This window comes from Heptranchias perlo, chromosome 18, assembly GCF_035084215.1.
Source record: "Heptranchias perlo isolate sHepPer1 chromosome 18, sHepPer1.hap1, whole genome shotgun sequence".
Classification (NCBI taxonomy): domain Eukaryota; kingdom Metazoa; phylum Chordata; class Chondrichthyes; order Hexanchiformes; family Hexanchidae; genus Heptranchias; species Heptranchias perlo.
In genome coordinates this window covers 8,968,520-8,984,863 of record NC_090342.1, presented here as the reverse complement: position 1 = coordinate 8,984,863, position 16,344 = coordinate 8,968,520, and the positions used below count along the sequence as shown (strand labels likewise).

Sequence of the window (16,344 nt, the reverse complement as noted above, 5' to 3'; positions counted from 1 at the left end):
AAGAATCCCACCGCCCCAACCCAAAAGGCAGTGACGGGGGAGGCAGAGACAGGAACTGCCCCCGCTGCCATGGAGTCATTTTTTGAGGCCATGCGATCTTTTATGGCCAGCCAGGGAAGAATAGCAGCCACTACTGGTGTGGTAGCTCCCTCAGCCCCCCCTGACGATGCCCCGCTATGACTAGAGAAGAAAGCGCAGATCGGCCAGCAGGAAGTTAAATTCCTGGGCCTGACCGTCCGCGCAGGGGAACGAGCCATAGACAAGGCTAGGAGGGAAGCGGTCCAAGAGCTACCAGTTCCCAGTACTGTGGAGGCGAAAAAGCAGGCAGCTGGGATCCAACCTGAGGTTAGAAATCCCCAGCTCCCAGCAGCTCCCAGCTCACAGGCAGCACATACAGGTGCAGTCACGTGCATCAGGGGAGGAGTCACCCAGACCCCTGTCCAAACCACTCCCCCTCTCTTCTGGGACTCAGGTGGGGAGGAGGAGGAGCCCGAGGCAGGTAGCCCCACCCCCGACCCAGGTTTTGAACCTGGAGAGGAAGACTCTCAGCAACAGGCAGCAAACAGCAGGGGGTTGCCTGTCCCCAGCTCAGACTTGGGAAGGGAGGAGCCACAGGGGAAAAGTCCCCAGCCAGCGAGGACTGCAACCCACAACAAGGGTCCGCTCTCCAGGGTAGCCCCACCAACAGCACTTCCTAGGAGGTCCCCTCGGACACCCCAGCCTAGGAAGGCATGGTCGCCGGCTCCCCAGTTTAAAAGGGCTACCTCCCGTGCTAAAGTTAAGTCGAAAGACAAAGGTCCTCAGCCAGCAGTCGCGGGCTGTGAGGGACCGGAAGTAAAGGTCAGTACAGCCACGCCGCAGGGAGCAGCCTGCAGCAGTCCTGACAGAATTTGAGCTGGCCGCTCGGAGACGGGCGGCGGATGTATACAACTTTAGCAGTTAAGTTTGTAGTTTTAAGTTAAGATGTATAGGTTTTATTATAAGGTGTGGAACCGTAATGTAATTTTAAGATGGAACCGTTCCAGTGTTGTCTACGTGAGCCGAGGTCGAGGGACCCGCTCACACTTCACCCGAGCCAGGCAGCCTATATGGGGCCCGGCCAGATGTTAAATTTTATCAGTTTGATTTTTCAGACGGTGACAGAACCAGACTAAACACCCACGAGCTTTTGGACGGGATTGGGAGACAAAGAAGGGGTGTTTTTAACGATGTCTTAACTGGTTTTAACACGGGGTCTTCTGTCATCAACAGCTGAGATGACATCGAGCTGCAGACCCAGATTAATGTTTTAAAAACGCAATTTAAGCCGATGTACAGGGTGGAGAACATTGGTGTCATTCAGGGGGGTGCACACGTTCGTTTCACAGCGGTCCCGCCCTACGTCATAAAGTGGGAGCATGGTATGACGGGTACTGACCTCTCGGGGTGCCAGAGCCGGGGATCACACATAATCCTGTGTCCCCAGCACTTGAACGCCTATTCAAAACCGCAGTGCGGGTTCAGAGCTGCTGACGCGAAGCCTATAAACTGCACCATGGAAGCCATGGCACAAGGCCATGTTCCCCCACAGGTGGCGTATATAGGAGGTGGGACATATTGCATCACCACAGCAGCGTCTCACTACCAGCATGGTCAGCACAGCTGGTGTGCGGTGAGTGACAGCAGTTTCTGCTTTAAACCCGAGGCAGAAGTTCAAGTGGCACAGATACGAATTGTCCCCATCCCTGAACCATCCACTGTTCACCTCACTGTGAAAGAGAATTTCACCAACCTCCAAAAGTATGTAGCCCACTTTGGCTACCAGATCCCCCCTCTCCCAGAACACCTCGTTAAATTATTAAAAGCAGTAGGGGTGTCCCAAAAACACTTTTACACGCTGGAACAGAAGACTGTCCAGATAGGGGCCGATATTCTGAGTATTACGACCCCACCCTGGTGGGACATCTTTGAGAATATAGAGGTCCCCTCCTGGATTCGTCTGGCATCACACGTGCTAGTAATCTGTCAGCTCGGGATCGTCCTCTACCTGGTTTGCGTCCAGTGTAGGAATAGGGGTCTCGAGGTAGTAGTTAGAACACAAAGGGTATGGAAGGACCAGTATGCTCGGGTAGATGAAACACCCGTGTGAGTTCGGGGACGCATCCCTTGCGAGTGATGGCAGCCTGTTTCATTATTTTAGTAAAGATGGTCCCTTCCGTGTTGTTTTCAATAAAGTAAGTTTATGTTTTGATGTTATTTTGAATAAAGATTGTTCATTGTTGTGTTGTATAGTATGCGAAATACTGTTTCATCCCAAGTGGTGCAGGGGTATTTGGACCCCTCCGTGCTGGGATTGTTGTAATTCAACCTTGTTTTCTATCCGAATACCTGCCATACACTGGGGTTCTCTCCAAGTAAGGGAATGTATGTGTCGAGGGATTAGGGATAGGTAAATAAAGGGGAAGGTTGTTTGCGACGGTCAGAAATCTTTGCTCACCTTGCATGGACACTTCAAGCAAGTTTAAGTATCCACGGGGGGGAGTGAAGGGATTCGCAAAATTTCACATGTTCCCCCCACCCCGAAGATTTATTGGAGTTATTAAAGAAACCCTGGTGTGACTGTTTTAAAAAATCCAAGGTCTCTCAAAATGGCTGCAGTCAGACACATGGCCGAGGACCGGCAGATTTGAAATTGCATTCTCAACAACTTGGCAGGCTTCGTGTCTCAGACAGGTTTCTTTAAACAATGCAGTTGCATCCTAGCCCTGAGGCAAGCTATCAACATGGCCGGCCAACACATCAAAATTCGAGCAGGAAGTGATCGCAGGACAAAAGGTGAACCATCAAGGTACATTCGGAACAATGGTAAAGCAGTTAGCGAACAGATCGATACAGGAAATGGCCATTAATGTAAATGGGCCAGAGATGGGGTCCTTTGTCTTACGTTTCGTGCTTAAATCAAACAATGAAGCAAGCTGATAAGGTATGAAAAAACCTGTTACCAAGAGGGTATAACTGGGGCTGCCCAGTATATCTCTCGCTTGCTGCTCTCTTCGCCTCTTGGCCCTATCCTGTCTGTCTGCTAGCAACTAAGAAGGAAGCCATCCAGTAAACCTCGCAACCACATGTCGACGGCAGCAGCAGGCACAGGGGCCAGGCCTTTTCATCTGTTTTCACCGGTGAGCATTAATTTTCTGGCCGCCACAAGACAACCTAGCATAAGTGTAAGGTTGGGGGTTAAGGGATATTGCTAAACTTGTGATTTTAGAATTTTCCCTCGATGTGTCCGTTTCTTTCAACCCGATAAGTGTAAGACTGTATTACATCCATAGCGATTTCTTTATCTTCTGTATTATACTGTTTACCTTGTAGTTTTAGTTTTCTTATTAATAAACATTGGTTTTCCTTGTACCAATCCACTGGTCTGTTTGTCTGTCTTTGTTACCACTCGATAAGTCCTCAGCTCAGAATCAGGAAGGGGTAAGCGATTCGCAACCGCACTGCGGGCAGGGCAGCTCAGGAAAACATAACTGGCTGACCTATTATAAGCCCGAGAAACAGTAAAAAAAGAAACCCCTTACAAGTACTCTGCTGTGACACTCGGCCGTGACACTGTGCTTTGTTTACCTGTCCAAGAATGAACAAGAAGTGTCAATGGAAAGGCCAGTAACTCTGAATGTCGGGTACGGATGGACTTTGCACTCATGCCCATTAATTAGGAGTTGAGTTTTCTACTGAGAAAGCTACAGCATGTTAAAAGATACAGACCTACTGTATCAATATAAAAGTATGTTTGTGAAATTAAGTAGGTGCGGCTATTTTTTATTTTCAAAGGACAGTACATACCTCATTCTTTTTCATGAGGGATAAGATGCTGCCTGGCATGATTGTTGTCAGTGAATTAGATGAAAAATTGAGAAGATCTGTAAGGCTGTACACTCCCTGTAACACATGATACCTACAGGGGGAAGGAAAATACACAGCGATAAAATGCACATCAAGGCCAAGAACAGTAAATAAAACCCGTGCTAACTCATATCATATACAATGCAATGAAGACACCAACCCAGGAAAGGACACTCGTAATCCATGTGCACTTGATCAAGTCCTTCTCATTCAGGAGAATACACTGAAGTGATGACTCTCTGGGCGCGGGAGCCTACAAATATCGGGAGATCGCGGGCACCTGTCCACAGGGGTAGCTTATCGTCAGGAATTGGTTCTCGTGCCTCATCTACAAAGTCGGGGTGAGCAGTTTGCTCCACGAGAAAAGTCAACTGCGGGTTGCCTGCAATGCTGGCAGCGGCCCTCAGGTATGTTTCGAGAGGGCGGGTGGGGGGTGTGTTTGGAGCGGACAACAGGGGGCGGGGCAGGCTATCGCCAGGACTGTGGAGTCCGGGGTTAATTTTGACTTTGTGCGATAGTGTATATTGAACTTACGCGTACACTAAAAGCAGAAATCAGTGTGTACCAGTGTGTAATCATGTCAAAGCTTTTGCTCTACGTGTTATGGCACATTAGATGGGTGGTTCAGTGAACTGTCTCCTTGTGCATTGACTTTTCAAGCTGAAAGATAAGTAACTCACTTCACCAGGTGTGGAAGCTGGTCTGCTTTGAGCCAATACGCCCTGTTGTCACTGTTCATGCTTTCAATGGCCTTTTGAGAGGGCACGAGCAGTGTGATATTTGCAGTCTCTGAAAGCAGTTGGTTTTGGGAAGCACTCTGAATAAAAGAGAATGATAAATTTTTAGATTAAAAAGGTTGTTAAGAATTTTCAATAAATCGGGATCACCTGAGCAGGTCGGAGAGGAATTTTCCAGATTTTTGTCCCCCTTTTTAGCCTTGGGTTTCTTATTCTGTTCTTTTCCTGTCGCTCCCAGGAGATTACATGGCATCAGGGAGGGCGGGACGTGTTTAGTCATGTTGCTCCAGGCATCGTGATTGTAGGGCAGGCTCGATGGACCAGCTGGTCTGCCCGTCGTTTTCCAATGTTCGTGCAATAATAACAAACAAAAAGGCCCGAAAATTCCAGGGAGGATGGGTTCATGGAGTTGGATCTCCAAGGTTGGCGGGGGTGGGGGTGGGGGGAGATCTTTAAAGGGTTCCGCCTTTTTACAGTTCCCGTTGGAAACCCCTGACCTTCTGGGGTTGGGTTCATAAAGCTCCACCCACAGATATGTATTATTATCCAATGTAAACGAGGGACCTACATCATATGATGTATTTCTCTCATTTATGCCCTTAGCAACACTGGATGCCAGATACTCACAGCTGTCTTGGTCCCAGTATTCCTGGGGCCATGGGAGAGGGAAATTTCTACTTTCAAAGGTCGGTTTCTGGGATACAATTGATCACAGAATGTTCGATCGGTTTTTCCGAAAATGGCAGATGAAGGTACCAGGAAATATTTTTAGGGATCCCACCAGAGCCCTGTGGGTTCACAGAACCCCATGGCGAGGTGCTGCTGTCAAATTCTCCCCCCCCCCCCCCACCCCACCCCCCCAAGTCAGTTGGCCACCACAGATGTGGAGGAAATGGCTTGGGCCCCTCCCCAAGATATCCTGACCCCAGGATATCCGATGGGTCAGGGGACACTGGCAGTGGACGGGTGGAATTTCTGCTCTGGCCCAGACCGTGCCCTCTGTCCCTCCGAGGCCTGTCCAGGAATTCCCGGGCTATGATTTTTGCCCAGTGAAGCAGTTAACAATATAATTTAAATCAGGGAAGGGGATGGGATTATTCTGCCAGTAATGTTGGCAACCTTCAATTTTTTGCCTCCCTCTCCTAAAGGCACTGACTCACATTACATCTCATCTGAAAGAAAGAAAGATCTTGCATTTATATTGTGCCTTTCACAACCTCAGGCTGTCCCAAAGTACTTTGCAGACAATTAAGTACTTTTTTGAAGTGTAGTCACTGTTGTAATGTAGGAAACGTGGCAGCCAATTTGCGCACAGCAAGGTCCCACAACAGCAATGTGATAATGTTTTTTAAGCGATGTTGGCTGAGGGATACATGTTGGCCAGGACACCGGGCAGAACTCTCCTCTCTTCGAAGAGTGCCATGGGATCTTTTATCTTCACCTGAGAGGGCAGACGGGGCCTCGGTTTAACGTCTCATCCGAAAATCGGCACCTCCGACAGTGCAGCACTCCCTCAATATTGCACTGGGGAGTGTCAGCCTAGATTTTGTGCTCAAGTCTGTGGAGTGGGACTTGAACCAACTGACTCAGAGGCGAGTCCAATGCAAGTTCTTTATACCTTTCTCAATACAGCATAAACAATTTGACAATGCTGTTTCTTTTTTGTTAACAGCATTTTTCAAGAAGGAAAACACTCTTGTTTAGACCGGAGGACTTACATTCACCCACTTGAGAAATTCAGCTGCCTCTGGAATGAAGGATAGGGCCTAGAAAGTGAAGAGAAAATATTTTCATGCACATTACAAGTCATTCTAATTATTTACTAACAATGATGCAAGCTTTTATTGCACCTGTGATATATTCGATTTGCTATGTATGTCACGCACTCCTTATTTGGGCATCACCATGCTGTGACACACAGTCACACCTGCAGCTAAACGTTTCTACCACGAGGTGGAACTTCATAAACTGCAGTTTCCCCAAATCTTTACCTACAGCACCACCAATGCGCTCTGAGGGATATTCGATTTGCTCTGACTTTCCGTAGGCAATGTCACTAGAGATCGACCAGCTGTAACCTGTGCGTACTGTGGGTCTTTGGGTGAATTAGGTACTCTTACATATCATTCACTCGCAGCATTTCGACTGCTTTATGATCAAACTTTACTGAGGACAATGATGCAGGCTGCTGACTGAAGGGAACATCACAGATGCTCCAACAAGTGACAATCGTCAACCACCAGCTCCATTATAAAGACGACAACGGAGAATTCCAAAGATTGATTTGATTGATTTAGGGTTCTGAGCTTGACCTGAACTTGTTTTCATTGGAGAAAATAAACCGCAGGCCAATCCCGGCCTTGCTGAAAGGTGTGGTGTCGATTTCAGGAGGTTATTGCAGAACGGGAGAACAGAAATACACAAATAAATAAACCTTAAGCAAGAAAAGAGATAAAATTCCCACAGAGTAGTGAATACCGTAATTACTCCCATACGGACTGCACCCCAAATTTGAACCTACTCCAGGGGTCTATAAAGGGTCCTTTTTCTAGCCCTCACACTCCTGATCAGTTTTCCTGTGACCCAGTACAACTGCCTTTCTCCAACTTCATGCCGTACAACACCACTTTTCCTTTAAAGGTAATTTGTTTTGTAAATTTTATGTAAAACAATGCCCAGTGATGTGTAAGGTCTGAGTGAGCCTAGTACCTTTAGAGAAAATTTTTTGAACAGAGGTCCGTAAAGTTTGCTTACCGTCACTGCATTCCCATAGCACATCATACCATCTCCTACATAGACTTGTTGACAGGTGCAGTCCCTGATTCCTGGAGATATATACGTACAAGTTGCCTGCCAATATATTTGAAGCAAATCATCGAATGAGCAGTTAAAAAAAAATGTGCTTTTTATAGAGAATCTTTTTTTATTTGTTGCTGTCTTTCCGTAGGCTTTACTGTTTTTTTTTCAGATAATAGGATAGAAATTACGATTGGCTTAAGGCCCACTTTAAAATAGCAGAGAGAGGCATTTGGTACAATTAAGCAATCGTATGAGGACTGAATCATTTCTACCATAACATATCGATCTGCTTGGTGCATAAGTTGAGAAGGCTGTTAAAAAAAACATATGGGATCCTTGGCTTTATAAATAGGAGCATATAGAGTACATGCTAAACTGTTATAAATCACTGGTTAGGCCTCAGCTGGAGTATTGTGACCGATTCTGGACACCACACTTTAGGAAGGATATCGAGGCTTTGGAGGGGGTGCAGAGGAGATTTGCTAGAATGGTACCAGGGATGTGGGACTTCAGTTATGTGGAGAGACTGGAGAAGCTGGGATTGTTCTCCTTAGAGCAGAGAAGGTGAAGGGGAAATTTAACAGGTGTTCAAAATTATGAGGGGTTCTGTGGCTGTACGATTCTGTAAGAACAGTCTGTTTTTTTAAGAGCGACTCTAATTGTTTTTTGTGAAACCATTTTGATTCTGTGAAAACTGCAACCTAGTCAGAAATTCTCCAAAATTTAATTCTAGGAGGGGGTTGAGGGGGGGCCAAATTGGATAGAGCTCAATAATGGGCGCGAGATGGTCAGTCTGCTGGACACATGCGCCTAAGGATTGTCTTAAATCCATCCTCAGGCCTCATTGGAATAAATTGGTCGCAAATTGGGCTTGTCGATCTGGGCCCTTCAAATTTAGGCCAGCTTGGCGCCAAGCTGGCCCTGAGGTAAATTCGCGTGGGGTGGGTGGGAGGTGGGCAAACGGGAAGGGGGTGAGTGCGGGCCGGCAATTAACGTGGAGGCCGGAGGAGGCACTCCTTGCCCCCCGGTTCCGCATTGAGGTAAATCTCACCTGCTTTGTTTCTCCTGCGGCCTCCCTCTAAAGACCCCCCGGTTAGGCCGCCGTGGAGCCTGAAAAATCCAGTCGGAACCTGCGCGTCGCCAGCTCCAACCGGTTTAAACCAATTTCCCAGAATGGGGAGCGGGACCCTCGTTTCAATATTGAAATGAAGGGGGCCCTGCTCTCATTTCAGGCGCGTGCCAGGGCCGCCTATATAAAAAAAGAAGGCCCCGACGAATTTAGCGCTGACCTGAAAGCTGTCGCTGCGGTAAATTAATCGATGCTGCGCCCGTTTTATGCCCGTAGATCGGGCACATTGGCGTTGAATTTACGCCCCTGGAGATTCTGGTTGCCATGCTTTCCCATCCTAGTGAACAAAAATTCAACAGTTTCAAATTCAGATCAACTCACCAGGTAATGACACCCTCCATTTTCTTCCAGACATGGATTTATTGGCTCACATTCCATTCCATTACCACGAAAGCCCTTCCTGCATTCACAGTCACTCTGTTAACAAATGAAAGACTCAATAATAATAATAGTGCTTTCCAAATCCATTGCCGCTGAAATCAGTCGTTAAGAGTTTACATGCGAAATAAGAATGGAATTCACTAAAACTGATTTTGGCGATTTGTATTTTAAGCGTTTATTCACAATATTAATTTCACAGTCGACTGAAGCAACGGACAAGTTCAATTAGCATTCAGTACTTGATCAGGCACTCCTGTGTTAGAATCTTGCTCAGTTGTAGTGCTCTCATCTCTAAGCCATAGAGTTGTGGGTTTAAGCCCCACTTCAGCACATAATTTAGCCAGCACTTCAGTACCAAAGGAGTGCTGTATCGTTCAAGATGCCATCTATTTTCAGACATGGGATCTTTTACAGCCAACTGAGAGGGCAGCTAAGCCCTAACGATTTTAACATCTCTCCATTAGGATGCACAACTCAAGTCTCCGGAGTGGGACTTGAACCCACAACCTTCTGACTCAGAGGCAAGAGTACTACCACTGAGCCACAGTAAGAATGCAACACTCTCAAGAGAGGAGGAGAGGAAACCAAGGAAGGCAAGCAATCTTTCACTTACCTGGCCCGGCCCCAAGTGGACGCAGTTTGCACTCATATGGCACCCTCCTCGGTCCCCCAGCAGACAGTTATTGATTTCAGTACAGTCCTCGCCATCTCCTGTCCACCCAGGTAAACACTGACACGAGTATCTTCCTGTTCCCGTCTTAATACATTCGGCCTGCGAGTGAATTTGTGCAGACAAAGTTCAATTAACGAGTGCGTGGCCACATATTTAAAATAGAGGGTCGCATCTCACCCTTTAGAAACGTAAGGAAGGATGTAAGATAGAAGTAAGGAAAATGTTAAGTCGAGCAGTAAAAAGTAAGAGAAAAAAAAAAGAATGGAAACGGTGAAATATCGGGCGCAATTTTAACCTAACTCGTCCGGTGTGAAACTGACACGACCGGATCACCGGCCCGACTTTTCTTTCTATCGACTTCAATGGAAAGTGAAATCGGAGAGGGTGTGAAAGGGGTGTAAATCGAGTCAGTTTCCCAGCGGGAGGGTTAGGTTAAAATTACTACCCATTGAAACAGGGCGAAGAAAGCGGCAGAAATTACACTGAGGTAACAAAAGACACCAGAGGGTAAATTTACTCTCATATATTTTAATTTTAAAAAATCAGGCAATGTGTCACACCGTTAACAATGCACGACACAAAATTTCTGGGGAGCAGCAAAGTCCCAGTGCAGGTTAAGCTTGTGGCATAAAAAGCAGTTTTCTTCATGGCACGGAATTCTTTGTCACGCGGTTTGAAAACTGTTCAGCGCAGCGATGGGCTTCCGTCCCTGTCGGACACATGGGTGATCAACAAAAAAACATTCTGTGCAGCAGTGCTGCTTGTTCAGCTTATCCTCTCTGATCCCCACTAGTCCCAAACGAAGATGACAGTAGCTGAACTTGAAGACGGCGTTCCCAAAAATTTGCAGCCCTCCTATAACTCCAAAGGGGAGTGTGCCGGAATGGGGATGGATATCAGGCCAGGACACGGATATTCCAGGCTCCCACCATGGGTGCGGGATTCCGCGAGCAATCTGTTAGGGGGGGGGGGGGGCGGGGAGCCTCCGCTCGTCCCTTTCAAGGTCAGCGATGTAGGAGAGGGTGGAGGCCAAGCGGGGGAGACTCCCAACGCTGGGAGTTCCCGTGTCCCATCGGCTGGGCGTATCAGTATGTCTGGTGAACCTAGATGTCGTGCGTGGGCCACTGGGCCGAAGAAAACTGGTCAATTTTTAAATATTATATAAGTGTGGCCCCTTCACGAAAGGGGCTTCTTTTTAGGGGGGGTGGTGGGGAGGGGGAAAGGAGGGGATTGGGCACTGCACCCTGGCCAACCACTCTTCCACCGCAGTGTGCAGCCTCTAGGGCAAGGCTGGAGCCTCGGAGGTGCGCACCAGTGGCACCAAAATCAGTGGACGTCCACTTACGCCTGGATGCGCCCCCACCCTCCCCCTCCTCCCCGGGAACATCTCCCCCTTGGGGGACTTTCGGCCCGAGCGTTTTGTTTTGTTTCACCCTTAGGCCAGTTTTGTGACCCCAGTCCCCAGGGCTGACCCAACCCTGACCTCTAGTTTACAAGTCTCAGTGGTAAGTTTGCTGCAGCACATCGATTTGTGGACCAGAACTAGGGGCCATAAATATAAGATAGTCACTAATAAATCCAATAGGGAATTCAGGAGAAACTTCTTTACCCAGAGAGTGGTTAGAATGTGGAACTCGCTGCCACAAGGAGTAGTTGAGGCGAAAAGCATAGATGCATTTAAGGGGAAGCTCGATAAACACACGAGGGAGAAAGGAATAGAAGGATATGCGGATAGGATTAGATGAAGTAGGGAGGGAGGAGGCTCGTGTGGAGCATAAACCTGTTGGGCCGAATGGCCTGTTTCTGTGCTGTAAATTCTATGTAATTCTATATAAATTGTGGGAAATCAGTGATCTCTCAGCTGGTGCCCTGGTCTCCCAGGGTCGGAGGGCTCTCCTGCAGCTCTCAAGCTGGTCTGAAGTCACATAAGAACATAAGAACATAAGAAATAGGAGCAGGAGTAGGCCAATCGGCCCCTCGAGCCTGCTCCGCCATTCAATAAGATCATGGCTGATCTGATCCTAACCTCAAATCTAAATTCATGTCCAATTTCCTGCCCGCTCCCCGTAACCCCTAATTCCCTTTACTTCTAGGAAACTGTCTATTTCTGTTTTAAATTTATTCAATGATGTAGCTTCCACAGCTTCCTGGGGCAGCAAATTCCACAGACCTACTACCCTCTGAGTGAAGAAGTTTCTCCTCATCTCAGTTTTGAAAGAGCAGCCCCTTATTTTAAGATTATGCCCCCTAGTTCTAGTCTCACCCATCCTTGGGAACATCCTTACCGCATCCACCCAATCAAGCCCCTTCACAATCTTATGTGTTTCAATAAGATCGCCTCTCATTCTTCTGAACTCCAATGAGTAGAGTCCCAATCTACTCAACCTCTCCTCATATGTCCGCCCCCTCATCCCCGGGATTAACCGAGTGAACCTTCTTTGTACTGCCTCGAGAGCAAGTATGTCTTTTCTTAAGTATGGACACCAAAACTGTATGCAGTATTCCAGGTGCGGTCTCACCAATACCTTATATAACTGCAGCAATACCTCCCTGTTTTTATATTCTATCCCCCTATCAATAAAAGCCAACATTCCGTTGGCCTTCTTGATCACCTGCTGCACCTGCATACTAACTTTTTGATTTTCTTGCACTAGGACCCCCAGATCCCTTAGAACTGCAGTACTTTCCAGTTTCTTGCCATTGAGATAATAACTTGCTCTCTGATTTTTCCTGCCAAAGTGCATAACCTCACATTTTCCAATATTGTATTGCATCTGCCAAATCTCCGCCCACTCACCCAGCCTGTCTATATCCCCTTGTAGGTTTTTTATGTCCTCCTCACTCTCTGCTTTCCCTCCCATCTTTGTATCATCTGCAAACTTTGATATGTTACACTCGGTCCCCTCCTCCAAATCGTTAATATAGATTGTAAAGAGTTGGGGACCCAGCACCGACCCCTGCGGAACACCACTGGCTACTGGTTGCCAGTTCGAGAATGAACCATTTATCTCACCTCTCTGCTTCCTGTTGGATAACCAATCCTCCACCCATGCCAGAATATTACTCCCACGATAGGTGTTACTATCAATGGGGTCCCCTGGGGAACACGAGGAGAAACTCCCCATCAATTAAATCTTTATTTTTTAAAAATGTCAATTAAAATTCTTCTGAGACAACTATTCCCATCCACAGAATGGTGGGAGTATCTTGAACAGGTAACCCTCCCCCTAAACTTTCCTTCCCCTTTAAGCACCAATATTAGTAAAGGTGCAATTGTATAAATCAAGAACAAAAAAGTGTCAATTGACTCAATTTACTAATTATGCTAATAAAATATTGTGGGGGGACAGCACTAAAAGAAATGCTATTTGTCGTATCAAATCTGCATATCGTCAGCCAACTTTACCAAAATGGCCGTATCACTGTCAGGTAGGGTCGCCAACTCTGGTTGGCGGTATTCCTGGAGGTTTCGTCACATGACCTCCTGTCTCCAACCGCTTTGGCCTGGTCAAGCAGGCTTTTCTTTCCTCCCCTTCACCAATATTTTTTACAACTAATAAACAAAAGCGTTCAGAGAAAATGGAAAGACACATAATTTGTTTTTTAACTATGATATTTTTTCTCACAGGGTTTTTGCTGGCAGCAGCGTCCAGGAGATTAATCTTTCATTCCCGGAGACTCTGGGACAACCCTAAAGGGTTGACGACGGCTACCGTCAGTATGGGTTATTTATAACAATCAGCGCAAAGTAATGAGTTAGTTATACCCACATTGGGACTGCAACCACCTCGGTCTGGTCTGCTGCAGGCATTGAACTCTTCACAGTAGGAGCCATCACCTTCATAGTTTGGTTTGCAGACACAGCTGGAGGGAAACAATGGCAGCCCCTTAAAAAGTGAAGCCCTACCTCAAAGTCAAATGATTTATTGTGCACGTCGCCACATAGTCAGAACTGATAACGGAAAATTTACAATGCGTAACAGTGTATAACAGTATTATCGTACTCTTGCTGGGAGGGACTATACTACAAACCAGCCAAAATATACGTCAAGGTATATTTCAAAATGCTATTGAACTAGTTCAAATTAAAGACTTGAGCTGAATAAATTTTATGTTTTAACTGCTTGAAATTTAATTAAAGAAAGAACTTGTATGTCTATGCCGCCTCATCATGACATCTCACATTGCTTTCCCATCCAATGAATTACTTTTGAAGTGTGGTCACTGGCAAAAGCAGCAGGAATTGTGCTTATCAAGGTCCCAGAAACACAAATGAGAATAATGACCAGTTAATGACCTGGACATTCGAGTGTGCCCTGAAACGGGCGTGCAGGGGGCACAGGGAGCAATCCCCGTGCCTGACTGGATAGGCCCGAGGCTCACGTGATATTGGGCCTTGGGCCTCGTTATCATCAAGGGGGCACCCTATGATCTAACAAATGAATACACTGGAACTGCAAATTGAGTCGCAATCCTATTGATTTCCCCAAAGCGGCTGGTTTCTCGTTATCTGACGGTTTTTATGATATCCCATCCCACAATACCTGAGGCCACCATTGTTGTATTCACAGTTTGCATGGGCATGGCAGAACTGAACACTGGGTCCACATGGAGTAGTATGTCTCTCACAGAACTTGCCAGAGTATCCCGTCTTGCAGGAGTTAAACTTGCAGGCTCCATTACCGGTCACTTTGTTGTCACATTGCCCGTGAACACACTGACAAGCTACAATAGGTTAAAAAAAAACACACACACACAGCATAAGAGTTCAGTACATAAAATAACGGGTCTGTGTGATTTATCATCACATTCAAGCAGCAGGAACAAGCTTACTTTGGTCACAGTTAGGTCCGTATTTGTTATGATCGGAACAGAGGTGACACCTCGAGCCTTTAAATTTGTCATCGCAAGCACATGTGCCATTTCCGTCCAAGCCATCCGCACACTGCGAGCAAAGGAAAGGGAATACGGTTGTGGTTAGAATGTGGAACTCACTCACAGGGAGTAGTTGAGACGACTAGCATAGATGCATGTAAGGGGAAGCTAGATAAACACATGAGGAAGAAAGGAATAGAAGGATATGCTGATAGGAATAGATGAAGTAGGGCGGGAGGAGGCTCATGTGTAGCATAAACACCAGCATAGACCAGTTGGGCCGAATGGCCTGTTTCTGTGCTGTACATTTTATGTAATTCTATGTAGTTTGTGGCACTTATATAACTTCATGCTGTACAACTACAGGATCCGTAAATTTTTATTTAGATTGCGTAGCTATTTAATGACACTGGGTCTATGATTCCCATTTAGAAAGCCCCCAATTTAAAAACCCTACCTGTCCATGGCCAAAGCAGGCATTTTGGAAACCTCCAGGACATTGTCTGCAGTCTGGGCCATAGAATCCTCTGCAGCACTTTGGTACCTAGGAAACACACCAGGAGAGAGCATTGAGAAGAATTATCTTACTCTATGAATTGGGAAGTTTCTGCTTTGCAATTGAGCTGACGGTCTATTGATAACTTTAAACAGGCTCTGGTAGTGTAATGGTTATGTTACTGGACTAATAATCCAGACAGTCTGGACTAATAATCCAGCAGAATATAAGTTCAAATCCTACCGTAGCAATTTGAGTTCTGATATTTTTTAAAACTCAGGAGTTTTTATTTAACTCACAGTTACTGTTTCATTGCAGTTTCTACTGCAGCCTTGTGTTGGCAGACGCAGTCCCATCAAATTGGTCATGTAAAAGCATCCATGCTCAAAGGTTTTCTAGATCAGACAGCAATCACAAAAAATAGTGCAGTTTAAGTCTTTGAATTGCACAGGAACAAAATCAAATAAAGATATAACTCTCCTAAGGTATTTGCTACATTAGATACATGAAAGGCACATCTAACTCAAAGAGCTAGAAACTTTTAAAAAATATATAAAACATGAATAGATTGGCACAAGTGAAACTGTCCCTCAGAGAGGAGTCAGTGTCTTTGGGAGAGGAGGTGAGGGGAGAATATTGGCAGGGGAAAAAGGAAAAAAAACATTTATAATGAAATTAAAAACGTACATGGATTTCCTTCGTTCCACCATTGGCGGCCATGTCTTCAGCCGTCTAGGCGCTAAGCTCTAGAATACCCTCCCTAAACCTCTCCATCTCTCCACCTCTCTCTCCTCCTGTAAGACTTGGCTTAAAACCTACCTCTTTGACCAAACATTTGACCAAACCTGTCCTAATGTCACCTTCTTTGGCTCGGTGTCAATTTTTGTCTGATTACGCTCCTGTGAAGCGCTTTGGGATGTTTTACTATGTTAAAGGCGCTGTATAAATGGCAGTTGTAAATATTATTAAAAATCGTATGTATGTTCCTGTCATTACAATGTTTGGTCGTAGCTTTATGCCAACATTTAACATTGAAACCTCCTATGTAAACATTTAGAATGGAAATCGTGTATGTAAATAGTTGCCTGTAATGGTGTAGTTGCAAACTATGGCCAGTAGGTGGTGCGGTGGGGCAAGTTTCCAGTCTCTCTCCAACTCCCATCTCCGTCTTGCATATAAAAAAAATTATATTCACCACCTGAAAGTGGGCAACCCTACAAGCAATTCGCTAATTGATTAAATTAGTTCAGAGGAACATACATGTGTCCACTTACAGGAATTAATGAAACGGTCACTTACCAGTTGAGCCATTCCAGATGGACAAGAGCTGACATAAATTTTAGCACAGCTTACACAGGAGCCCTGAATG

General features: G+C 46.1%; 1 protein-coding gene across 2 annotated transcripts in view; it reads right to left on the bottom strand.

The window, feature by feature from the left end:
* LOC137334564 (stabilin-2-like) overlaps nucleotides 1–16,344 on the bottom strand; it is a 108,122-nt gene that overhangs the window by 58,575 nt on the left and 33,203 nt on the right. For both annotated transcript variants that reach the window (XM_067999331.1, XM_067999332.1), the window contains exons 19-30: nucleotides 16,275–16,337; nucleotides 15,275–15,370; nucleotides 14,937–15,023; nucleotides 14,438–14,549; nucleotides 14,149–14,329; nucleotides 13,375–13,468; nucleotides 9,545–9,703; nucleotides 8,872–8,967; nucleotides 7,377–7,472; nucleotides 6,341–6,388; nucleotides 4,566–4,702; nucleotides 3,826–3,937 (exon numbers count right to left, since the gene is read on the bottom strand). In XM_067999331.1, coding sequence (XP_067855432.1) covers nucleotides 3,826–3,937; nucleotides 4,566–4,702; nucleotides 6,341–6,388; nucleotides 7,377–7,472; nucleotides 8,872–8,967; nucleotides 9,545–9,703; nucleotides 13,375–13,468; nucleotides 14,149–14,329; nucleotides 14,438–14,549; nucleotides 14,937–15,023; nucleotides 15,275–15,370; nucleotides 16,275–16,337 — 1,281 coding nt within the window. The remainder of the gene's footprint in view (nucleotides 1–3,825; nucleotides 3,938–4,565; nucleotides 4,703–6,340; nucleotides 6,389–7,376; nucleotides 7,473–8,871; nucleotides 8,968–9,544; nucleotides 9,704–13,374; nucleotides 13,469–14,148; nucleotides 14,330–14,437; nucleotides 14,550–14,936; nucleotides 15,024–15,274; nucleotides 15,371–16,274; nucleotides 16,338–16,344) is intronic.